Consider the following 27,565-nt stretch of genomic DNA (forward strand, 5'->3'; position numbering starts at 1 on the left):
CATTGGTGTTGAATTGTCTACTTATTTTGCCAAAGCCTTTGCCTACAACAAATTAACACTATTCTGGTGTATTTATGGCAGCCCTATAGCATATCTGCAGTATATGCCTACTGTAGCTACAGTACAGTACAGTGGCAGAAATGACCAAGGTGAGCACAAAACAGACTAAACCTAACCTGCAATGTGCATGTTATCCTGTTTTAACTACAAATGGACTTCCACCATAACAGAGAGACACCTTCATTCCAGCAGATGGCACTAGAGGGCATACAATGAGGAACAAAGCCATTGCTCAATGTTACTTACATGATGAGAGCTGTAGTGGTAATCCAAGGGCAAAACAGCATTACGCTTCACCTTCATGCTATTTTACTATTTAACACTTTCAAAATGGGTGACAAGTGTGTCGTCCTAATTTGTCTGAAGGATACCATGGAATCCCAGTTCCAAATGACAAGGGTTCACTGCTACTTCCATTTGAATGTAAAAATGGTTGCAAGTGTCGAAAAAAAGGGTATGACTGTTTATCGAATTTAAATCTTATTTAATATCTAAGGTTAAATAAACTGACTGACAATACTGCTTAAAAAAGAAAGATTCACAGAGGACAAAAACACCTCTCTTGGCGAGAGAAACCCAAAAGCCTGCTCCTCCCTGTTCCATCAAGAGAAACCTCTCCTCATCCCAATCCAACATCAATCCGACAACGTTCAGGCTCGACTGTACAAATTGGATTCTGGAAGTTTTCAGCCCTGCAGCTGGATGAGCGAGATTAAAAATCAGGAAATCAACAGCTTTGGATATTTTTAAAGTCCCTATCCTACACTAAAGTAGAATGACAGTTGAGATTGATGAAATAGGACAACATTACATATTTGACCTTTTTAATTCGCAGACAGCTGTTGGCTGGAAAAGGATAAATCATTTTTTTTTTTACTTCGATATAAATATTGCTACAGCCAGATGTAAATATCAGAATCAGATTTGTTCCATCGAGCAGACCAATAGGCTTTTACATTACATTTTTACATTTTAGTCATTTAGCAGACGCTCTTATCCAGAGCGACTTACAGTAGTGAATGCATACATTTCATACAATTTCATACATGGCTGGCTGGCTGGCTGGCTACACACACAGTGTGTAGGTTATTTACAGTAGAAGATGGGCTTCTATCATCTTCAATCATTCTATTTGGGCTTCGATCTAAAAGGTAGCTAGCAAATGTGAAACGGATTAAAATGACAAGAGTTGACAGCTGTATGAGTTCACCATTTACACAACATATGCTGCAACCTTTTGTAATTTTAATAGTTTGTTTCATATTGGCTGGCTTCCAACAATAGCTGAATTTGCAAAGCTAGCAAGCACCAATTCAGTTTCAGTGGTGTTTGCTATAATCTTTGCTACCCAGGTTAAATAAAGGTGAAATAAAATAAATAAATAAAAGTTCACTTGCGACAATTTAGCTTTTGCAACGAGACCATTAAATATATTTAAGACAATCGTAGAAGAGAGTGTAGTTCTGTTCAGTTTGGATTTCAGTTTATCGCTAACCTTATCACAGGGACTTTGAAGCACTAACTTACATCATCTGCATGCTGATTCCATCTTTGACGATGCCACATAAATGGAATAGGTACTAGCTAGCTTAATAGTTAATATTTGCGCGCTAGCTCTGCATATTCAGCTAGTGTGTGTGCGCGATTGACTGGATTAACCTCACGTCAGTTACGTGCATTGAGTGCCTTTCAGACAGTAGATATGACCCCTCTGTTACCTTGCCAACTAAGGAACTGGCAGTGGATCAAACCATTGTGAGGCAAAGGGTGGGGGGGTTGCAATCTTTTGAAACTTAAAAACGCGTTATTAAATGTCTATAATCAGCACAATTGCTTTCATTGCGTATTATTAATATTATTTCAATTACATAGTTATGTTTCAGTGATATATTGGGGGGGACAAATCATAGTTTTCCCAGGATGGGGGGGGGGTCGTGTCCCCCCGTCCCCCCGGGATTTCCGCCCCTGGACATAATATATGTTTTTCGGGGTCAGTGCAGCTCTAACTGCTGGACAACACAGGCCACAAACTGCTTTAAATCACCTTGCATAAGGCTTCTGCAGTATGTGCTTTCATCCTAACCTGGTGGAGGTCTCTCTTGCGCTCTCTCTATAGAGTACTGTTTTCCAGGCAGCGCTAGTCTGCAGTGTAAAGCCTGGGCTTCAGCATTTTGGTTTGGCTGGGCTTCAGCGCTGCGTCAGCTGGTTTGGCTGCGGTCCCTGCATGCGCAGCTGGGCCTGGTTGTGTGGGCTGGCTCCATCACTCTCCCGTTGTTTTGGGTTAGATAATGTTATTCTACAGAGGGGCTGGGAGCAGCGCCCGCCGCCGCCTGCATTAGCCCAGACAGAATGCAACAGGGCCTCTAATATTTTCTTTCCCTCTTTCTCTTGCATGTAGTTACATAGGGCACAATTCACACAAACAATCACATGTGGATGTACACGCACTCATGCCTTCTCTTCCTCTCTCACGCCCCCTTGTTCTGTCTCTCGATCCCTCTCGCTCAGAGAGGGACGGGCCTCTGCTTGCCAACACTTCAAAAACAACTGACAGAGAGGACTGTGTGTGTAGATGGTAATCTGTGACTCTGGTACAACAGGAATTATAAAAATAGGAGGCGCATGATCTCTAGTCTCCATGTAAACACAGAGTGATTCTGCCCCAACCCATGGTGTGGGAAAGTCTGGGAAATAGGCATTGATCATATACCAATAATAATCTATCAAACTGCTTTCAGTCACGACGCATCTACTTTTAATAACCAATCAGGTTCAATGTTCAAAGAAACAAAGAAGATTGGTATCATGACCAATCTTCAACCCATCGTAAGCAAAAGGTTTTTACAGTACATAACGGAGACATCAATTCATTGAGTAAAATCCTGTGAGTCAGTTGATGGATAAGGTGCCTTCAGAAAGTATTCATACCCTTGACTTTTTCCACGTTGTGTTACAGCCTGAATTCAAAATTGATTAAATATATATTTTTCCTCTCACCCATCTACACACAATATCCCATAATGACAAAGTGAAAACATATTTTTTGCACATTTATTGAAAATTAAAAACATAAATCTCATCTACACAATACTTTGTAGAAGCACCTTGGTGATTACAGCAGAGTCATCTTGGGTATGTCTGTATCAGCTTTGCACATCTGCACTTAGGGATTTTCTCCCATTCTTCCTTGCAGATTTTCTCAAATTTGTATGAGTACCACTTCAGTGTGGCGGCAGCATCCCCGCCCCCCACGACGGCGCACCCACACTGCTCAAATCACAGGCGAATGCTTTTTAAGGCTAATAAAGATGTTGGTAGAAGACTGCCTTAGTATGAATGGCACTTGGTAATTGGCTACTTTTCAGTACCTAACTAGCAGTATGTCATTCAACGACAAGTTTTCATGCACATTTTTCACTTGAGAAATACCTCAAACATCTTATTTAGATGTAAAATTGCACAACCAAGATCTCCTCGGCCAAAAAAGATTTGTTGAGTTAATTTAGATTTCTTTTTTACTTTTACCCCCTTTTCTCTCCAATTTCGTGATATCCAATTGGTAGTTAGTCGTCTCGTCGCTGCAACTCCCGTACCGACTCGGGAGATGCGAAGGTTGAGAGCCATGCATCGTCCGACACAGGACCCAACCAAGCCGCACTGCTTCTTGACACAACGCCCGCCTAACCCGGAAGCCAGCCACAGCAATGTGTTGAAGGAAACACCGAACACCTGGCGACCATGTCAGCGTGCATGCGCCGGGCCTGCCACAGGAGTCACTAGAGCGCGATGGGACAAGGACATCCCTGCCGGCCAAATCCTCCCCTAACCCGGACCTCTGGCAGTCTCTATGGGGGTGCCACAGGGTTCAATTCTCAGGCCGACTCTTTTCTCTATATATATTAATGATGTCGCTCTTGCTGCTGGTGATTCTCTGATCCACCTCTACGCAGAGGACAACATTTTGTATACATCTGGTTTCTTTGGACACTGTGCTAACAAACCTCCAAACGAGCTTCAATGCCATTCAACACTCCTTCCGTGGCCTCCAACTGCTTTTAAATGCTAGTAAAATTAAGTGCATGCTCTTCAACCGATTGCTGCCTGCACCCTCCCGCCCGACTAGCATCACTACTCTGGACGGTTCTGACCTAGAATATGTGGACAACTACAAATACCTAGGTGTCTGGTTAGACTGTAAACGCTCCTTCCAGACTCACATTAAGCATCTCCAATCCAAAATGACATCTAGAAATCAGCTTCCTATTTCACAACAAAGCCTCCTTCACTCATGCCGCCAAACATACCCTCGTAAAACTGACTATCCTACCGATCCTTGACTTCGGCGATGTCATTTACAAAATAGCCCCCAACACTCTACTCAAAAAACTGGATGTAGTCTATCACAGTGCAATCCGTTTTATCACCAAAGCCCCATATACTACCCACCACTGCGATCTGTATGTTCTTGTTGGCTGGCCCTCACTACATACCCGTCGCCAAACCCACTGGCTCCAGGTCATCTATAAGTCTTTGCTAGGTAAAGCCCCGCCTTATCTCAGCTCATTGGTCGCCATAGCAACACCCACCCATAGCACACGCTCCAGCAGGTACATTGCCCTAGTGATCATTCCTAAAGCCAACACCACCTTTGGCAGCCTTTCCTTCCAATTCTCTGCTGCCAATAACTGGAACAAATTGCAAAAATCTCTGAAGCTCGAGTCTTATATCGCCCTCCCTAACTTTAAGCATCAGCTGTCTGAGCAGCTTACCGATCACTGTACCTGTACACAGCCCATCTGTAAATAGCACACCCGACTACCTAATCCCCATATTAGGACTCTTGCTCTTTTGCACCCCAGTATCTCTACTTGCACATTCATCATCTGCACATCTATCACTCCAGTATTAATGCTAAATTGTAATTTATTTTCACCTCTAGGGCCTATTTATTGCCTACCTCCCTACATTTGCACACACTGTACATATATTTTTCTAGTTTTATTTTCTTTTGTGTTATTGACTGTACGTTTGTTTATGTATAACTGTTGTTTTTGTCGCAGTTGTAAATGAGAACTTGTTCTCAACTGGCCTACCTGGTTAAATAAAATAAACCCGGACGACGCTGGGCCAATTGTGCTCCGCCCCTTGTGTATCCCGGTTGCGGCTGGCTGCGACAGAGCCTGGACTCGAACCAGGAACTCTAGTGGCACAGCTAGCAACTGCGATGCAGTGCCTTAGACCACTGCGCCACTCAGGAGGTCCTAATTGTGACTATTTTAAGGAAGTTAACTTTTGCTATAGTGTCTCAAGAGGGACAAACAGTACTATTGCAGTTTTTTTCTCCTTTTCCAAGCAAAGGGATTTTAAGGGAGTATGCGAGCACAGACGTTCACTTCACCTAGGAGAGTTCTGCTAGGGGAAAACCGAACCTATGTATGTAGACGTCTTTAGCAAAAATAGTGGTAATTCTATATATATTTTTTATAAATATTTTTTACTTTTTTATTTAACTAGGCAAGTCAGTTAAGAACAAATTCTTATTTACAATGACGGCTTACCGGAGAACAGTGGGTTAACTACCTTGTCGGCTCGGGGATTCGATCCAGCAACCCAAAAAGGTTAGGGAAAATGGAGAAAGAACTACTTTCAAATAAAGTGCTCCGTTATGTACTTGACGAACATACCATTTTGGAAAGTATTTGTAAAATAGTTTGTTCTCCATTTTCCCTAACCTTTTTCCTCACACACCAGTGGTATATCAACGGACGAAGTGGAGAGCTGACATTGGCTCAGCTCCAACCACAATTTGCCAATAGAAGCCTATTTGTGAATTTTAGGGTCGTTTTTCATACCAGCGTACTTTGACCTCTGTGTGCATGGTATGCAACATGCATGCAGGTTGGAAGGTCTGCAGTACTGTGACTTGTCTGAAATTTCTCTACATCTGTCTGCTAGTCAACTAATCATGGCTAGTGACAATGCCAACCTGGTGTTTTTCCACAATAGACAGGAAAGCATGCAGGGGGCAACTGCGTATACTATAAAGTATGTGTGCGTGTGTGCCACTGCTGTTGATCCTGACATTGGCCAAAGGATTATTTTTTTGACTTTCTTACCTAACAAACAGATGTGCATGTGCTTCTTTGAGATTCTGACCTGCCATTGATCTTGACATAACAAAAACCAAGAAATCTAGCATTTTTAAGAGTGAGTTATACAATATGCATCCCCCAATAAAATACTGGACCACAGTATCCTGGATTTACTGAAAAATAACAGAGTAATGAAGAGTCTACTCACAAAAGTGAATCTGGAATCTACCAAGCAAACTCTGCTGGCTCTATAGGAACAACCCCTGGGGAGGACGTTATGTCCAAGAAACATGGCATCCAGAACACTAGGGTGGAAGTGTGTGAGAAGTCTTCTGTTGCTCTAAGGCAGTGGTCACCAACCGGTCGACCGCAAAATAGTTGATCTTCAAGGCATTGCTAGTCAACCACCAAACACTTCTGGAGAAAAGCCAACGATTAAGCCTTGCACTCCTATTATTTTCTTATATTCATCTTGCGCTGTTGGTATTAGGTGCCCTTGATTCAAACGCCTTGCGCACCGGGTAGGCAAAGTGTATGAAAGGACAAACTTGGCCAGGAGAGCCAAATAAAGTGCTCCTATTGTGCTGGCAAATCGGATAGCTCAAATCACTGTGCCTAAAGCGTCCACGACCGGACCCCAGAGCAAAGTTTGATTCTAGCCTACGTGAGATTTCATAACTTTTAAAGCCATGACCAGAGAGAGACGGTCAATGAATACAGCAAAGAGCTACTATTTTTATGAGCGAGTTCATGTTTAAGTTTTTATTCAGCACGGTCACTGTTTTTTAATTACAACACAAAACGTGCTTCTCCCTACTTCCACTTGTGCTACTACCAGCACAGCAGCTGCAGCGAATGAGTAGCCATTAGCCAAGTGTATCGATAGACCTGCATTTTCATTATTAGCAGCTCATCGTGTCTATTTTAATATCAAGGCATATTACATTTTCTCTGGTAATAGGAACAACATGAATTTGTGCATGAGGCATCAATAATGTGGTGCGATATTGTCAGGCCAAGCATAGCCAATATGTTGTGATAATGTATTACGCCTACTGCACAAACCTCATTCTGACAGAACAGTTTTTATTAGGTTAATGTTGCATAGGCTTACATTTTTGAAGTCATGTAAAAATAAAAATAAATAGCAGTAGACCTTGGCTTGCTTTTTTGACTCCGAAAGTGATCTTGACTCAATAAAAGGTTGGTGACCACTGCTTTAAGGGAAGAGTAAGCTGGATGGAACTTCGCTAAGGAAGGTTGGGGGTTTTAAGGCCCACCAGAGAATATTGGGGAATTCTACTTGCTTGTGCTATTGCTCCCTCTGCAATCTTTATGGAGGCCGACCAAAATCTGCCAAAAATGAAATAAAAATTGGACATCTCCTGTGAAGACTTTCACACAGAACAAAAAAAAACAAATATTTTAACAGATGTAGATTTTTATGTTTCTGGAGCGCTTTTTCGTCCCCGAAGTACCACAGCTTCACAAGCATAATACAATATATCTCATGTGTATAGTCCTCTTCAACAGCTAAGTAAAATACACAGCCAGAGAGAGAAAGACCGAACGGGGGAAAAAAGAGCCAGAGAGAGGAAACGAGTTAGAAGACTATTTGAAATAACAGCCGTTCGATATGTATACAATCATTGTGAAAAGCAACAAACAGACATCAACACTTCTAAACACAATTCCACAAATACACACACACTTCCCGTCTGCATGTTTAGATTGTGTCGAGATTCCTCGATCCCAAGCAAGCAAGCAGGCAGGCAGGCAGGCAGGCAGGCAGGCAGGCAGGCAGGCAGGCAGGCAGGCAGGCAGGCAGGCAGGCAGGCAGGTGTGTGTGTGTGTGTGTGTGTGTGTGTGTGTGTGTGTGTGTGTGTGTGTGTGCGCGCGCGTTCCTGGGGTTTGAAGGGGTTCCAGCGGCAACACCCAGATAGTCAACATGGGGTGAGGCGAGCGGAGCAGGCCCCCTCTATCCAAACAGCGACAGCCTCATCACACATTGGCCCAAAGTCAAGCAAATAAACTCCACTGCTGCTCTGGAGGGAATATGGGAGCGCATGATACAGGCTAAAAGGGCTGTCTAGGACTGAACGAGGAAAAACTGTGGATGGATCTCAATACCTTAAAGTGTCTTTCCTGCCTGTGTCCAATCTAATACACTTAGCTGCTGATCTGAAAGCGCAATATAGTGGGACCCTACCAGTAGATAGACGGAGGAGAAATATATCATATTGAAGTACTGAGGATGAAACCAAACAAGAATATCACCACTTCATACTGAGGTCCAGTCGATCTTAGAGAAAGCTTGTGGCAGGAAAGCTGAGAGGGAGAGTCTTGCGAAACCGAGTCTTACATGAAGTAACATTTAACATTTGTGAATCTTGCAGGGAAAATCTAAACTGTCACAGAACAGGACTCAACGTTGCTACCATTTACAATCGTGGTATGAAACATAAGAGGATTTACAGGACCCGGACCAAGGGGGCATTAGGCAGGAGGGAACGTTACTCATCTTCAATTGCGGAGTGATGAATGGTATATGCATATGTGGGTGCACACGCATAGAAACAGACACACGCACAATATCCCTAAGGATTTCCTGATGTCACAGTGGGGGCTCTGTGTGTTTTATGTTTCGGGCCCCGTGCCGAGCCTGCGGAATGCGACACGGAGAAGGCCAACAAGATGCTTACAGGAATTCTCTTCGCTGCTCAATTTCCCTTTTGTAAGACCAGAATCTGCCTGCTCATGAGCGGACTGTTCCCTCCCTCTCTGCTCATCACTTCACTTGTCCAGTCATACCATAACCAGGGGTTGTAACCAAAATTATTTTCCAATCTTTTCATTCTGAACAGAAACACACTGTTGCATTCCATTCCACTGTTCCGACCAGCAAGTACAGGCTTATATTGTTCCTTTTTTAATTGTTATTTTACCCCTTTTCTCGTGATATCCAATTGGTAGGATCGAACCCGGGTCTGTAGTGACACCTTAGACCGCTGTGCCACTTGGGAGGCTCTATTCCTTTTTTAACCAGTGAAATCAACCGTTAAAAAAAAAAAAACATTTAGCTCATTAAGTTACTTCACCAATAAGTGGGGACAAAGCAGGCAAGCTAGTAGTTTACATGCGTGACAGACAGACAAGTGAAGCCTATGGCGCAATATGCAACCAAAATTTTGCCGGTGGGTATAGTGAGCAGTGGTGTAAAGTACTTAAGTAAAAATACGTCGTTTTTTGGGGTATCTGTACTTTATATTTTTGACAACTTTTACTCTACTATATTCCTAAGTAAAATAATGTACTTTTTACTCCATACATTTTTCCTAAAACTCAAAAGTAGTCGTTACATTTCAAATGCTTAGCAGGACAGGAAAATGGTCCAATTCACACACTTATCAAGATAATATCCCTGGTCATCCCTACTGCCTGTGATCTGGCAACTCACTAAACACAAATGCTTCGTTTGTAAATTATGTATTGGAGTCTGCCCCTGGCTATCCGTAAATAAGAAATAAAAAAAAGAAAGTTGTAGCGTCTGGTTTGCTTAAATTTCTTATACTAAGTATATTTTAACAATTACATTTACTTTTGATACTTAAGTATATTTAAGAGCAAATACTTTAGGACTTTTACTCAAGTAGTATTTCACTTTTACTTGAGCCATTTTCTATTAATGTATCTTTACTTTTACTCAATTATGACATATGAGTACTTTTTCCACCAGAGTGAGAGAGGATACAGGCTTAAAGTAGAACTGACAGCGTTTTAACTACTTTGCAGTCATGAAACAGACAATCATAACAGTAAAAAATATCAAATTCCCAGTTTATGCTTCAAAACCAACTTCATAAGAGGTTTAAAAAAAATCGGTTATAATTGACCAAAAATTCCATGACGTACAGTAAGGCATTGTTGTTGTCAGAATAGATGGATGCAGTTCAATGCATGATTAATATAATTCACCAATACATTTCTTGGTTGTCCAAAAAATATTGCCATCAGGTTGTAAATCACAGCTGGCCTGGTACATTGTGTGCGTTTGTAAATTGTGTGCCAGAGCGTAGCATAACTGATTAATTTACGAACGCGCAACACCCGCTGAATATGACCGGTGTCAGTAAACATTGACAAAAAAAGTTATTCAATTGTTGGCAGCAGCACATTTAGTCACTAAGACTCTAGATAACATGAAAACAGCCTAACCAGCTCTCCTAGGGCTAGTAAAATGGTCAGAGTGAGGTGTTCTCTCATTTGTGTCAGTGTGTGCTCTGAATTTATGAACAGAATCTGACAACGCTCTGAATTTATGAACGACCCAGAGTGCACTCTGACACACTGGAGGCAATTTACAAATGCACCCATTGTTTGCTGCCTCCACCCATTCGGGATGCACTGTTTCAATTTCAATGACTCAATATTTTGAACAAAAACGGGCAACTGTAACTAACGCTGGGAATGCAAGGACAATGATCACAAGCCAGTCATAACGTGGTTAATAGGCTAACGCACATCTGTCAAACACAAGGCCAGCGGACCGAATAGGACACACAAGCGAGTATAAATGAGTCAACAGTTTAGTCATATACTTTATGAAACTACAGCCCGATGCGCTCGCATCTGAATTCAACTTCAGTTGCAGTGCTTTCGTGTGACCCGTTATAGAGCGCAGCAGAGGGAAAGTGTAGAGACTCATGCTACAGTCCTAGCTTCGGTTTTTAAAACTTGATAACGAATATCCAAAAAACAAAACACCATGCAAAGGAGAAACATGTAGGCCTACTACAGCAACATTTGAGCAGTAGCCTAGGCTGGCTACTTAACCGCAATATCTTTTGAGTGCAAAATACAGCAATGTTGCATTCAGCCACAAAACATTTAAAACATGTTTGAAGTTTAAATGTTACAACAAACCTATGTTTTTGAGGAGTACACAGCATTGTACGAGATCTTCAGTTTGTCAATTTCTCGCATGGAATAGCCTTCATTTCTCGTCAGAATAGACTGACGAGTTTCAGAAGAAAGGTCTTTGTTTCTGGCCATATTGAGCCTGTAATTGAACCCACAAACTAGTCTAAAAGGCAGCCAATATCCCTGTCATCCCTACTACTTATTGCTTCTTTAATCAGAAAAACAGTTTTCAGCTGTGCTAACATAACTGCAAAAGGGTTTCTAATGATCAATTAGCCTTTTAAAATGATGAACTTGGATTAGTTAACACAACGTGCCATTGGAACACAGGAGTGATGGTTGCTGATAATAGGCCTCTGCACGCCTATGAGGATATTCAATTAAAAATAAGCCGTTTCCAGCTACAATAGTCATTTACAATGTCTACACTGCATTTCTGATCAATTTGATGTTATTTCAAATGGACCAAAAAAAGCGCTTTTCTTTCAAAAAACAGGGACATTTCTAAGTGACCCCAAACTTTTGAACGGTAGTGTACATAAGTGTACATTATAAAAAGGGCCACATTATTATTATTATTATTCAATAAAAATTTAAAAAAATCTATTTTACCCCCTTTTTTTCCTCCCCAATTTTGATCTTGTCTCATCGCTGCAACTCCCCAACGAGCTAGGGAGGTGAAGGACGAGTCACACGTCCTCCAAAACATGACCTGCCAAACCTCGCTTCTGCAGGCAGACACTGGAATATGTTTCTGAGGATCAGAGTGAGGGCTTTGCATAGGCGCTTTGTTGCATTTTTTGGTGGGACTGGAAAAAAATGCCTGGAACATAAAAGAACATTGTTAACCAGTTCCTATGCTTTAAAATAACAGTTCTGTTCAGGGACAGAATGGATCCCTTTCGTTCATGGTTCCGTTTGTGTTCCTTGAAAAATGAAACAGTTCCAACCCCTGATCATAACTATCCTCTGGATCATAACTTGGATCACTATCAAGAACAAGAAAAAACAGATCACTCCCAGGTCATGAAATCTGTTCTGTACTCAACACATGAAATAGTGATGTTGGTAATGTACTACAAAAAAATGAAAACGAAATCAATAAGGTTGATTTTGTCTGTGAAAAAGTTGCATTTCCACTGCAGCACAGAAGGGCACAGTATTGATGCCATGCCAGTTCAAAGAGGAAGCAGAGATTATGCCTTGTCCACTGGCGATCGCACCTTCAGTACTGTAGCCTAAACAGCCTTTATGGTAGAGTAGTGGAACGTTACTTGTAACTAATGGTAGCAGTCACATTGTGCAGCACCCCAATCAAAAGTGCAACATAAACAATGATTGATATCTTTATATGGATGAGAAGCCTGTGATGTGTGCGTGAGTGTTACTGATTTAGTTTGTGTGTGCTGTATGTATGTGTGTACACTGCGCAATACAATGTGTGTGTACTCGTTGCACAGTCGTGCATTTCCGGGAGCTGCAGATCAGATGGGACTCTGCATCCCCGCTGTCACGCTGCAGCGCTCCCAGACATGGGGGGGAGGACCGGATGCACTGTGGGATAGGAAGGACTTGCCAAGCTCACGCACTACACAAAGCTACAACATTGACAAGCTTACTGCAGAAAAGAGCTTCTACCTGCAGCTTTATAGACTGCAGCTGCTATTGATCTCTGTCTGTCTATCTAGCTCAAATGCAGACTCAAGCCATCACAGTATATTTAAGTAATAAGGCCCGAGGGGGTGCGGTACAGTGCATTCGGAAAGTATTCAGACCCCTTCACCTTTTTCCACATTTTACTGAGTTACAGCCTGATTCTAAAATGTATTAAATCGCCCCCCCCCAATCTACACACAATACCCCATAACGACAAAGCAAAAAACAGGATTATAGACATTTTTGCAAATGTATTAAAATAAAAAAAACTTAAATATTAAATAGACATAAGTATTCAGACCCTCTACTCAGTTGTTGAAGCACCTTTGGCAGCGTTTACAGTCTTCCAGGGTATGACGCTACAAGCTTGGCACACCTGTATTTGGGGAGTTTCTCCCATTCTTCGCTGTAGAGCCTCAAGCTCTGTCAGGTTGGATGGGGAGCGTTGCTGCACAGCTATTTTCAGGTCACTCCAGAGATGGTTGATCGGTTCAAGTCCGGGCAACTCAAGGACATTCATAGACTTGTCCTGAAGCCACTCCTGTATTGTCTTGGCTGTGTGCTTAGGGTCGTTGTCCTGTTGGAAGGTGAACCTTCGCTCCAACGGAGGTCCTGAGCGCTCTGGAGCAGGTTTTCATCAAGGATCTCCCTGTACTTTGCTCCGTTCATCTTTCCCTCGATCTTGACTAGTCTCCCAGTCCCTACTGCTGAAAAACATTCCCACAGCTGCCACTACCATGCTTCACCACAGGGATGGTATTGGCCAGGTGATGAGCAGACCAGAGAATCTTGTCCTTTAGGTGCCTTTTGGCAAATTCCAAGCGGGCTGTCATGTGCCTTTTACTGAGGCATGGCTTTCGTCTGGACACTACCATAAAGTCCTGATTGGTGGAGTCCTGCAGAGATGGTTGTCCTTCTGGAAGGTTCTCCCATCTCCACAGAGGAACTCTGGAGCTCTGTCAGAGTGACCATCGTGTACTTGGTTACCTACCTGACTGAGGCCCTTCACCCCCGATTGCTCCGTTTGGGCGGGAGGCCAGCTATAGGAAGATTCTTGGTGGTTCCAAATTTCTTCCATTCAAGAATGATGGAGGCCACTGTGTTCAAGGATGATCAATGGAAACAGGATGCACGTGAACTCAATTTCGAGTCTCATAGCAAAGGGTCTGAATACTTATATAAATAAGGCATTTCTAATTGATTTATTTTTTAAATTGGCCAAATTTTCTTTATCATTATGGGGTATTGTGTGTAGATGAGGAAAAATATTAATTTAATCCATTTTAGAATAAGGCTGTAATGTAACAAAGGGCTGCCTGAATACAGCCCTTAAGCTGGGTGGACACTACATGACTTTAAAAATCCTAACATGGTCGAGTCTCTCACATTAAACGGCCATCTTCCCTGAAGTTTTGTTGTGTTGCCAACGTAGTGGTGCACACACTAAACAATGTGACACAGACGGGAGGGGGTCACACACTACAAGATTCGTCACTTGGTCGTGAGGATTCTCCATACCACACTGTCTGACGAAAACAAGGTGATTAGATTGTAACGTAGCTACGAGCTGTGGCTCAAAGCAGCCTCAAAACATTCAGTCAGACATTCACACTCGCCATACAGAGTTGAAACATCTAGCTGACATTTTTTATTGAATAACAGTGCTTGTGAACTTCAGAGCTGTAACGATTTGACACCATCTTTGGTTAAACGTAAGTACAACACATACTAGTAGTAGTGTTCGCACCTGCTGGAGAGTCTACACATTCTGGGTGATGTGAAACAACTTCATGGTCTCACTGGCTTCTTCTCTGGCGAGCTCTCATTGGATATCGCTGATCCCCATTCTCAAAACTTGTCGTTGCACATCTCACACAAGAGCATTTCAGATTTTGTGGCGATAAAATAAAAAATGTTAAATAACGGGACGTCTGGGCCTGCTCAAAGACGAGATTGGTAGCCATCAGATTGCGTCTTTGACTCGCTCACATTAAATGTGCGTCGGTGACAGCCGTGCACCCCGAGTTGGCAATGACATGTGGATTTTTTCTGATATCAAATACTTATCTGGGACAGCTAAATCGTGGCCAAAACCATGTAGTGTACCCCCAGCTTTAGCCGTGGTATATTGGCCACATACCACAAACCCCAGAGGTATCATATTGCTATTATAAATTGGTTACCAATGTAACTGGAATAGTTAAATAAATGTTTTGTCATACCCGTGGTATACGGTCTGATATACCACAACTTTCAGCCAATCAGCATTCAAGGCTCGAACCACCAGGTTTATAATCATATTTAACCGCTATAAAGAATACTGTTCAGACCGTATTGATGGATTTTGTATAGCTCAACAAAGATACAGACCATTGGGAAAGCTGATTGACGGATCACATTTGGTTATAAACTACTTGATCAATCACCAGTCCTACTTGAAACTGGTTATTTTCTATGCTGAACTGGTTCACCACTGATTCATTTGAAGCAGTGAAGGTTAAACAAGCATTAAGATGATTTTCTACTTCCTTTTAATCTGATTCCTCTTGTCGTGACATTTAAGGAATTAAAGGGAGAGTGAATAACAGTACACTGGCCCTACTACATCAATTGCAGGTTTCAATCTAGCTTGAGAGATCTGCTGTTATCACGCCACTGAGTACTAGGAATGTGATCTCACTGCAATTCTCAGAGTGCACCACACTAGAGTAACCAAACACCTGTCTAGGATTGGTCAGGAGCCAGAGTGAGTGGTGCAGTGGCTGCTGGAGATTTTTGCCTGTGTAAGAGCAGGGCGTGACACTTCGTTGATACAGTGAGGGACGAAGTGCATTCAAGAGTGCAGTGTTTTGTGACGTTGCAAAATGCTGTTGTTGAATGGGAAGGTGTATCTGAATGGTTTGTGAGTGACCATGTGTAACACTGAAGAGATGAAGCTTGCTTGCTGATCAGTGACTATCAGTCTTTTATAGATGTTCTATTCAAAGTCTAGAGGGAGTAGAGTTATAAATTCAACAAGAACTTGATATACAGCTGTCCACTTACCTCGACTGCCATTGTCTTCATCCTAGAAGAGAGAAAAGATAGTCAGACATTTTTTGCATTCACATTTTGCATTCACATTTTATCTGGGGTTTTCCTCAATGAAGATAAAGTGATTGAGTGTTGTACTCTGGAAGAAAAGAGAAAATGGCTTTCACTGTCATTAAACAAGACTAATTGACACAATATGCAATAAGCCACAATATGCAACATTAAAGTAGATTCAAACAAACGTGACAAGGGACGAAGGCGGAGTTATTCTACGCGTCGCCGTCACTGAAAACTTTGATTAGAAAAAGCTACTTTAGATTTGTTTGTTTTTATCTGATATCCTTCAAGCTTAAATACTTAATTTCCTTCAAGTGCGGGTTCAAAACACCCACATGAGTGTTCTAATCCCGTAACACCGCAGCAACACATATGTTCTCCACATATTTTTTAAGACTCCCGAGTTTCCCTTGGCGATCCTATAAGACTGGCTGACCCTCTTCAAGTTAACCCAGTTTCAGAAAGACTGGGACTGTGAATACTCAAGAGCTCCGAAAAGTAATTAGAATACATGATAGGGGCGGAAGGTAGCCTAGAGGTTAGAGCGTTGGGCCAGTAACCGAAAGGTTGCTAGATCGAATCCCTGGGCTGACAAGGTAAAAATCAGCCGTTCTGCCCCTGAACAAGGCAGTTAACCCACTGTTCCTAGGTAGTCATTGTAAAATAAGAATTTGCCTAGTTAAATAAAATATAATCATGGAATTCTGTGAATTTCATAAAGATCAAATTTCTACAAAGTTACAGGGTTTATTTTATGTTAGTAAAGACTTTGTCTAAAATCACTCTGAAATCTAATGTTGACATTTTAATTTGAGTTTTTCCCAGAAGCTCTTAGCTGCATCTTACTGTAAGAAGGGAATTAGAAAGCCTCAGCTAAAAGCTGGACAAGACTTGGCCTTGCCAGCTCTAATGCCATTTCTGGGAGCATTTGAAATGGGCATTACGACCACGTGGCAACTGTTACTGATGGAGACATATTGCTTTTTATTTCTTAATGCACTGAGAACCAATAAACTCTCAATGAAGTTAAGTTTCCGTTTTTCCAGATAAGAGTTGAACTGTGATTATACAGAAACATAAAGCATCCCAATTCTACTTGAAAGAAGAAAATAGGCCAACACAGTACAGTGCCACAAGGGAGGGCCTTTGCACCGGTACGGCTGGATACAACTCTGCAGCATCTAGGACGGAGTGCTTCAGCTTTGAATTTAAATGGCAGTGCCATAGCAAGATCCAACCGGACAGAGAATAAGTGCTCTGTGTAAGATCTCTTAACACAGTGAAAAGCGTGTCAAAATACACTTGCAAACATAAACACAAAACACTTCTACAAATGTATTGATTGTTAGAAAAATCCCAAATGGAGACAGGTGGTTGGCTAACAGTAAATACCTTAAAAAAAAAAAAATTTAAAACATGGCTTGAAACAATCAGATGGCGGCATCGGAAGCACTATCCCACTAGAAGAGGTTGAGTATTTCGGTATTTACTGAAAACCGTGGAACGGCGGCCCATTAAGACAGGAACTGCTGGGACAGCAGGATTAAATGCACGGAGCAGCATAATGTTGATGTTATTCAGTTGGTGTTTCTGGCTCGCTTCCCAGGTAAAATGAGACTACACTACAAAACACTGTTGTACACCACCAGATATTGGTGAATGTCAGTGTTGTAGGAAACTGACAACTGTAACCCAGTCTTCCTCTACAAATTGGTCCATATTAGTTGATGATTAATATTATATAAATATGGTTGAATGTAAGTTGTACAGTATTATTGGTCTATGAATTTTATGTGCAGGCTCCCTTGTGAAAGAGACCCTGGTCTCAATGGTGACTCCCTGTTTAAATAAAAGGTCAAATATAAAAACATGTAGAGTATATACACTACATGGCCAAAAGTAAGGACACCTGCTCGGCGAACATCTCATTCCAAAATCATGGGCATTAATATAATAATGCTGCAGGGACTTGCTTCCATTCAGCCACAAAAGCATTAGTGAGGATGAGCACTGGTTGGGCAATTAGGCCTAGGCCACAGTCGGTATTCCAATTCATCCCAAAGGTGTTCGCTGGGGTTGAGGTCAGGGCTCTGTGCAGGTCAGTCAAGTTCTTCCACACCGATCTAGACAAACCATCTGTATGGACCTCGCTTTGTGCACAGGGCACTGTCATGGTGAAACAGGAAAGGGCCTTCCCAAACTGTTGCCACGGAATCGTCTACAATGTCATTGTATGCTGTAGCGTTAAGATGTCCCTTCACTGGAACTAAGGGGCCTAAAGCCCAAACCATGAAAAACTGCCCCAGACTGTTATTCCTCCTCCAACAATGGCACTATGCATTGGGGCAGGTACCGTTCTCCTGGCATCCGCCAAACCCAGGTTAGTCTGTCGGACTGCCAGATTGTGAAGAGAGTCCAATGTCGGCGAGCTTTACACCACTCTAACCGACGCTTGGCATTGTGTGTGTGTGGCTGCTCAGTCATGGAAACCCTTTTCATGAAGGTCGCGAAGACCAGTTATAGTGGCTGACTTTGCTTCCAGAGGCAGGTAGCCTGGCGGGTAGGAGCGTTGGGTCAGTAACTGAAAGGTTGCTGGATCAAATCCCCAAGCTGACAAGGTAAAACTATGTTGTTCTGTTCCCCGGTGCCGAAGACGTGGATGTCAATTAAGGCAGCCCTCCGCACCTCTCAGATTCAGAGGGGTTGGGTTAAATGAGGAAGACATTTCAGTTGAATGCATTCAGTTGTACAACTGACTAGGTATCCCCCTTTCCCAGTTGGGAACTCAGTAGTGAGTGTTGCAACTGAGAACAGAATTTTTTACGTGCTTCATCACTCGCCTTCATCACTCTGGGCTGGGCCACTCAAGGACATTCAGAGAAGTGTCCTGAAGCCACTCCTGCATTGTCTCAGCTGTGTGCTTAGGGTCGTCCTGTTGGAAGGTGAACCTTTGCCCCAGTCTGAGGTCCTGAGTTCTCTGGAGCAGGTTTTCAATAAGAATCTCTGTACTTTATTCTGTTCATCTTTCCTTCGATCCTGACTAGTCTTCCAGTCCCTGCCACTGAAAAACATCCCCACAACATGATGCTTCCACCACCATGCTTCACCGTAGGGACGGTGCCAGGTTTCCTCCAGACGTGACACTTGGCATTCAGGCCAGAGTTCAATCTTGGTTTCATCAGACCAGAGAATCCTTTAGCTTTTGGCTAACTCCAAGCGGGGTATTATGTGACTTTCATCTGGCCACTCTACCATAAAGGCCTGATTGGTAGAGTGCTGCAGAGATGGTTGTCCTTCTGGAAGGTTCTCCCATCTCCACAGAGGAAGTCTGGAGCTCTGTCAGAGTGACCATCGGGTTCTTGGTCACCTCCCTAACCGAGGCCCTTCTCCCCCGATTCCTCAGGGTGGCCAGCTCGTTTGGAACGACTCTTGGTCGTTCCAAACTTCTTCCATTTAAGAATGATGGAGGCCACTGTGTTCTTGGGGACCTTCAATGCTGCAGACATTTGTTGGTACCATTCCCCAGACCTGTGCCGCAACACAATCCTGTCTATAAGCTCTACGGACAATTCCTTCGACCTCATGGCTTGGGTTTTGCTCTGACATGCACTGTCAACTGTGGGACCTTATATAGACAGGTGTGCGCTTGTTCAAATCATGTCCAAATCAAGTGGACTCCAATCAAGATGTAGAAACTTCTCACGGATGATCAATGGAAACAGGATGCACCTGAGCTAAAGTTCAAGTCTCATAGCAAATGGCCTGAATACTTATTTAAATAAGGTGTCTGTTTTTCATTTTTTATGTATTTGAAAAAAATGTCTGAAAACCCATTTTCGCTTTGTCATTATTGGGTATTGTGTGTAGATTGGTGAGGATTTTTTTTACATTTTTTATCCATTTTAGAATAAGGCTGTAACATAAAATGTGGAAAAAGTCATGGGTCTGAATACTTTCCAAATGCACTGTATGTTCACTAAGGTTGCCTGAGTGCGGTCATGATGTTCTCACCTTGAGGGAAGAGTGGACGGCTGACTCTGGCGGGTAGACGATGAAGTGGCGCAACGTGAAGCCGAAGCCCTGTGTAGTGCGCTGCAGCCGGAGTGTCTTGGGGCCCGGCCAGGAGAAGGGCTCCTCTTCCGCCCCAACCGGGGACCCCGTCGCAGATGCCTCGCTCTGGTCACGCCCATCCTTCTGTTTAGCCTGAGAGAAACAGAGGGAGAGATAAACTTTTAATGTGGTTATTGTTACAGTGAGGGGAAAAAGTATTTGATCCCCTGCTGATTTTGTACGTTTGCCCACTGACAAAAAGGATCAGTCTATCAATTTAATGGTAGGTTTATTTGAACAGTGAGAGACAGAATAACAACAAAAAAATCCAGAAAAACGCATGTCAAAAATGTTAGAAATTGATTTGCATTTTAATGAGGGAAATAAGTATTTGACCCCCTCTCAATCAGAAAAATTTCTGTCTCCCAGGTGTCTTTTATACAGGTAACGAGCTGAGATTAGGAGCACACTCTTAAAGGGAGTGCTCCTAATCGCAGCTTGTTACCTGTATAAAAGACACCCATCTACAGAAGCAATCAATCAATCAGATTCCAAACTCTCCACCATGGTCAAGACCAAAGACCTCTCCAAGGACATCAGGGACAAGATTGTAGACCTACACAAGGCTGGAATGGGCTACAAGACCATCGCTAAGCAGCTTGGTGAGAAGGTGACAACAGTTGGTGCGATTATTCGCCAAATGGAAGAAACACAAAAGAACTGTCAATCTCTCTCGGCCTGGGGCTCCATGCAAGATCTCACCTCGTGGAGTTGCAATGATCATGAGAACGGTGAGGAATCAGCCCAGAACTACACGGGAGGATCTTGTCAATGATCTCAAGGCAGCTGGGACCATAGTCACCAAGAAAACAATTGGTAACACTCTACGCCGTGAAGGACTGAAATCCTGCAGCGCCCGCAAGTTCCCCCTGCTCAAGAAAGCACATATACATGCCCGTCTGAAGTTTGCCAATGAACATCTGAATGATTCAGAGGACAAGTGTTGTGGTCAGATGAGACCAAAATGGAGCTCTTTGGCATCAACTCAACTCGCCGTGTTTGGAGGAGGAGGAATGCTGCCTATGACCCCAAGAACACCATCCCCACCGTCAAACATGGAGGTGGAAACATTATGCTTTGGGGGTGTTTTTCTACTAAGGGGACAGGACAACTTCACCGCATCAAAGGGACGATGGACGGGGCCATGTACCATCAAATCTTGGGTGAGAACCTCCTTCCCTCAGCCAGGGCATTGAAAATGGGTCGTGGATGGGTATTCCAGCATGACAATGACCCAAAACACACGGCCAAGGCAACAAAGGAGTGGCTCAAGAAGAAGCACATTAAGGTCCTGGAGTGGCCTAGCCAGTCTCCAGACCTTAATCCTATAGAAAATCTGTGGAGGGAGCTGAAGGTTCGAGTTGCCAAACGTCAGCCTCGAAACCTTAATGACTTGTAGAAGATCTGCAAAGAGAAGTGGGACAAAATCCCTCCTGAGATGTGTGCAAACCTGGTGGCCAACTACAAGAAACATCTGACCTCTGTGATTGCCAACAAGGGTTTTGCCACCAAGTACTAAGTCATGTTTTGCAGAGGGGTCAAATACTTATTTCCCTCATTAAAATGCAAATCATTTTATAACATTGTCAGTGGGCAAACGTACAAAATCAGCAGGGGATCAAATATTTCCCCCCCCCCCTCACTGTACCTTTGAGATAATCCACTCAATGTAGGACAAGTAGATTCACACGTTTTCCACTTACATACTTCTGTTAATGTAAAGTAAGCTCATTACCAATTCAGTTACAGAAGAAAACATTATCTGGAAGTGGCCTTAGACTACCCTTTTCCTCTATTATCATCCTAGAGGGAGAAGGGGTTTTGAATGGATTGAAACCGTGAAGGATGCAGCAGAAAGACAAAGCCTCCTTCACTCATGCTGCAAAACATACCCTCGTAAAACTGACTATCCTACCGATCCTTGACTTCGGCGATGTCATTTACAAAATAGCTTCCAACACTCTACTCAGCAAACTGGATGTAGTCTATCATAGTGCCATCCGTGTTGTCAAAGCCCCATATACTACCCACCACTGCGACCTGTATGCTCTCGTTGGCTGGCCCTCGCTACAGTCCATATTCGTCACCAAACCCACTGGCTCCAGGTCATCTATAAGTCTTTGCTAGGTAAAGCCCAGCCTCATCTCAGCTCACTGGTCACCATAGCAACAGCCACCCATAGCACACGCTCCAGCAGGTATATTTCACTTGTCATCCCCAAAGCCAACACTTCTTTTGGCCGCCTTTCCTTCCAGTTCTCTGCTTGCACATCATCATCTGCACATCTATCACTCCAGTGTTAATGCTAAATTGTAATTATTTCGCCTCTATGGCCTATTTATTGCCTTACCTCCCTACATATGCACACAACCTACATAGATTTTTCTATTGTGTTACTGACTGTACGTTTGCTTATGTGTAACTCTGTGGTGTTTTTAAATCACACAACTTTGCTTTATCTTGGCCAGGTTGCAGTTGTAAATGAGAACTTGTTCTCAACTGGCCTACCTGGTTAAATAAAGGTGAAATAAATAAAATAAAAAGAGGGAGAAATGGCAACACTGTCAGACATGACCTCAGAAGCACACCTATAATATTTAGACTTTAGGGCCTGGTCAGATAGGAGAACATGAACAAGTCCAGTGTCATTCCGGTCTCCCAATAGGAGACCTTCAGTAGTGATGACATAATCAATCTTAACAGTACAGTCATCAGATTCACAAGGCCACAATTTACAAGTGATGAGCACATGGCATCAAATCCCCATTACATCTTGTACCAGGCTACTCTCAATGTGCTCCTTGTCACTGAAGACAGTAAAGAAGCTTTATTTCAAACAAAGAGTGCTCTGTTTTCGGGGATAAAACAGCAGCCAATGGCAACACATTTATCTTGTTCTCTCACCTTGTTTATCTGACAGAGTGAGAGTTCATTTGGCTAAATCAAGCGGAGTTACGTGAAATAGAATAATATTCAGTTTGTTGACATGGCTACGGTTCTACCGAGCGCTCAGGAAGGTAAGAAAGTAAACAAGAGTTCATTCAGGGGCAGGGCATGGCTCAGGAGTTTTAAAGGAGGCCTGGGTAAAGCCAAAATGTAATAAATATTCCAACTTTGATCAATTATACACACAAAATGTCAAATATACAGTATGTCAATCGTTCCTCCAAAGGGCTATTCTATGGATTATATTTTGTGTAAATCCCCCAAAATCACGTTTTTTTTTGGCCTAGGTTTCGTGAGGAATTACTTGTATACTTTGTGTTCAGTGCTGTCATCAGAGAGCGGCTAAGCCTATTCCAATTGAATTCATGGTAGGCGAATACATCACACCTTGACGCAACAAGAGATTGGCGCTGGCTGGGTTGAATAGCAGTGGAATGCCATTTTGTATAATGACAAACTTTTGGATGCTGTTGAGTGCAAGACAGAGCTCCAACATCCAGGAACACTGAAAAGGCTCACATCCTGCTCAACACACTTTCGTTTATTTTCTCATAACAGAGCCGGTTGTCAGATCCATTAAGGCTACGTGCCACAGCTCCGTCCGCAACAAATCATTCGTACACTGTTGTAGATGGAACTAAACTGTGCACACGAAACAGGGATTTCCACCAGTCTCAAACATATATCATGGCAACGGTAACCACAGAGAAAACAGTGATTCACCCCAGCCTACTTATAAGAGACACTCTTTTCCTGAACATGACGTCACACAGACACACACACAATAACCTACACTGTAATCTATCCTGTCTGGTATGCATCACAGGCATGTACAACACCACATAAAGAATCCCCTGACCTTCTTATCACATAAATTCCAAAAAGCACTACAGTATTTCACAACCCAAAGTCAACGAGAAAGCCACACGATGTCCTCCTGCCTGCCTCGTATACTGTCTGCGCCGTAAGACTTATGTCAGATTCATTATCAAACTGATGGTTCGCTCAGCCCACACCGCCACAGGGTGTGCGTTTGTGGTCGCCATTGACAGCACCGCAGTGTCTACGGGCCAACCACGGGCCTGCCAAACAGTCCTCGCTGCAACCTCAGCCCAGCTTTCTCCACAGGTTATGAGCAGAGGTTGTTTTTTCCTTCTTCTCCAGTGCGAAAACACTGCCTCCCCTCCTCTTTCTTTAAGCTTTCCCCTCTCTCTCTGTCCTCCCTTACGCTCTCCCCACCACACCTCTGTGTGTGTGTGTGTGTGTGTGTGTGTGTCTACAGCAGATGTAGGAGCCTCAAGAGAATGGGCTGGGCCTGTATAACTGTGGGCCTGGTGAGATCACTGCGACCCCGCAGCTCTGCATAGAAACACTTGCGGACACACCAACACACACTTGTTTTTCTATCCTCATGGGGACCTAACATTTATTTCCATTCAAAATACTATTTTCCCTAAACCCCAACCCGAACCTTAATCCCTAAATGTAACCTTAATACTTAACCCTAATTCTAACCTTAAACCTAAACCCTGAGCTTAAAATAGCCTTTGAGAATATTCATTGTTTTACTATCCTTGTGGGGACTTTAGGGGATTTCAGGTCCCCATAACAATAGAAGAACAAGACCATTCCCACACACACTTTTCCATCTCTATATTTAACATGTTGAATTATAGAAAAGGAGAGGAGAGGCAGCAATGCAGAACAGGGAGCAGGGCGTCCAGGACTGTGGCTGGCACTGCAGTCATAGTGAAAGAAACCAAAGCAATGAGGATTAGCTAACCCTCAAACAACTAAATCGGACTAATTCCAAAGTTCTTTGCACGTAGCTTTACACACCTTGCTGACTGCCATTTTGAGTGAAGAGGGTAGGAATGGGGATCACATTCATGAGGTATTATAGCATCCCACCACACCCTGAAAAAAGTGTCACTTGGGACTAGTTGGCTAAGAACTCCCCTTCATATCCGACACAGTCATGTGAGGCATCTACACAGGCATTCCCCATCAGCACAGGTTCAAAACTGTCAACACCTCCGCTTAGGAATCCCTCTCTGCTGCACCAATCAGCAACAGCCATTAAATATAGATTTGAATGTGATGTCGGAAAATAGCCTATAGCTACTTGCCATGTGGGTGCTGTGCATTTGTATGTCAGCTGTGTAGTTGTGTGTCCAATACCTGTCGACTCAGTCTCTCCTCACAGTCCTCCTAGGCCATAGTGAGTCACACTGGTGCGGTTAGCTTAATGGCTTCCCCTCTGACCACAGGCCATTGCAACTACACATGACATTCACAGCATAGGAAAATATAGCGTTGTGCTCCCCTTGCCCAAAACAATAAACTGAATTATTCCAACGAACGACAATAATAATAATAATATAAATCTAAAAGAAATAAGTACTGTACTGATATGCTTAGAGTACAGATCCAAAAATAAATCCATGCCGCATTGATAACTGGTGGAAATACAGCTATTATCCCCTAAATATATCGCTGTCCTTTCAGTCTTTCAGAATTGACCATCGGAAGCATTACAAAAGACCGGTCAGTAAAACAGTACTACCCAGCCACTGGAGCAAGGGATGAGGCACGCGACATTCCTGAGACAACACACGGTGTTGCCCCCCCACCCCTCACAAATCCTTACTATGTTACACAATACGCTTAGCTGCAAGCCACTGATACTGCCTGGGCACATATTTCAGCACAGGTCAACGTATTACAACTCAATAACGCACTGCCAACGGTTCTCTACTAAAAGAGCCCACTACTTGCTTTCAAACACAGGATTTGTAATCAAACTCTTTATGCAATCAGAAAGGCATTAGGGTGAACTCGAAAAGTCCTCCGAAAGCTGCGCCTTACCCTGGAACGAACACAGTTCCTCCTGGATGCTTCTTGGAGTCTGCCCCAGGACACTCTCCTGTCTGTTTCCCCCCTGAGGCCTAGCTCCACGTCCCCCCAGTAAGCCTGGGCTAGCAGCTGGAACCACAGGCAGTAGGGCTCCGACAGGCAGCCTTCAAAACCGGCCAGACGAGCCCAGGGACAGTCCCCTGTCGAGGGAGAACAGTCCACCTCTACATCCAGCAGATCCACCAGGTCAGGGCAATCCTTCAGGGGCACCGTAGTCACACAGCTCCCGGCGGAGACGCCCCCGTTCCTCTGGGCCAGCATGGCATAGCCAGCAATACGGCTTTATATCCGTCAAAGAAAAAGAAGGAAGCCAGGCAGTGGAGCTCTCCTCTTCTGCTCTGAGATGGTCTCACTAGCGTCTCAGTCTTTGTTACTCTGAGTTTCCTTTTTACTTCCCCCTGTTCCCAGCTCGGTCTGTTCTCAGTGTTGGGAAGCTGGGCTGTTCCTCTGTGCTTCCCACAGCCACATGATGTTTCCACTCAGCGGAGAGTGTTGCAGAGCTGGGGCAGACTGACGCACCAGCACATCCACCCACCACACACTCTCTCATAAGCACACACACACACACACATCTGTCTGGGCGGCCAGATGAGTTCTTTTAACCCTCCCTTCTCCTCTCGCACTCTTTTTCACCTGATTCTGAATAAACAAAAACACACAAACACAGGTTAAGCGCTAGAGAAATTCCACAAACGACACATTCTAGCGTAGGGGGGACAAAGGCAACCATCCCTACTATCTGAGGGACAGAAATAACTGGGATTGTTTTCTAGGTCCATGGGTGGATATGGTTAAGTTGGACCACACAAGGCAGCCACCACATATTCTCTGTGAATGTAAAGGCCATTTGGACACAATGTTTAGAAGTATGCCCTTTCCACACAGACATAGTGCTCACATGACAGTACAGAGACACTTTCAATCTATTTATATAATCTCTTAAGTCAGCACCTTACTCCAAAGGCTGTGTGCTTATTCCATCGTCTTTACAAGCGATTTTCACACCCCATCCAAACCCGTTTTCCCTTCATCTTTCCCCAGTGGGATTACATAAGAGGAGAGCCGGGTGCCATGCGGACACTTTTTTTAATGGGTTATGGTAAACAAACCCACAGGAGGGCTTGGCAAGGGCTTTATCTTAAGTGCAGTGTGCCGGATAGGACGTACTCTTCCTGCATTTTAGGTTAGGTTGTGTTTTAATGCCTGGGCTCGTTGAGCGCTAGCCTGGATACCAAAGGAGTTGGCGAGACAGCGCAAACCGATCTGGAACCAGGCTAGTTGAGTGCAGTAGTAGTATTGATACTATTCAGGTCATCCTCTCGAGAAGCTGTAGAGCAACCAAATTGATGTGTAGACGTGCCTTTCACTGATTCTCAGACTTGCTTTCATAGGTCACTAACACACACATCCAAACAATACCCTTCAAAGCCATGACACCAAACAGACCCTAAGACACAGAAGAGTGAACATGGCCTGGGGCAATGCAGGTGCTGCCTTCCACAAAACAGATCCACTCCCTCAGGTATTTACCTGTACGAGCCTAATGCTTTAGAATCCTCCCATAACATCTAGTCCTACTCATTTCAGACAGAAGACATGATATAACGTTAGGTTTATATGACCCGCGTTCAAACAGCCCTTTATTTACCACTTTCTTGCAGGTCTACCTCCTTTTATACAGATCAACTTGGAACTGGACATTTTACACAGTACCCTTTTCTGATAAACAGAAGACGGTATAAGGAAGATGGTACGGTAAAAAAAGTTTGATTTTT

The 27,565-nt window shown here is 43.4% G+C and overlaps 1 protein-coding gene across 5 annotated transcripts in view; it reads right to left on the bottom strand.

The window, feature by feature from the left end:
- arhgap21a (Rho GTPase activating protein 21a) overlaps positions 1–27,565 on the bottom strand; it is a 106,602-nt gene that overhangs the window by 36,463 nt on the left and 42,574 nt on the right. The window contains exons 1-3 of one of the 5 annotated variants that reach the window (XM_014180990.2): positions 25,743–26,287; positions 19,830–20,021; positions 15,774–15,795 (exon numbers count right to left, since the gene is read on the bottom strand). In XM_014180990.2, the coding sequence (XP_014036465.2) occupies positions 15,774–15,795; positions 19,830–20,021; positions 25,743–26,051 (523 nt within the window). In that variant the 5' untranslated portion in view covers positions 26,052–26,287. Of the gene's footprint in view, positions 1–15,773; positions 15,796–19,829; positions 20,022–25,742; positions 26,288–27,565 lie in introns of those variants that run through there. The other 4 variants (XM_014180991.2, XM_014180992.2, XM_045710551.1 and 1 more) reach the window with 4 other exon arrangements.

This window comes from Salmo salar, chromosome ssa29 (assembly GCF_905237065.1).
Source record: "Salmo salar chromosome ssa29, Ssal_v3.1, whole genome shotgun sequence".
Lineage (NCBI taxonomy): Eukaryota > Metazoa > Chordata > Actinopteri > Salmoniformes > Salmonidae > Salmo > Salmo salar.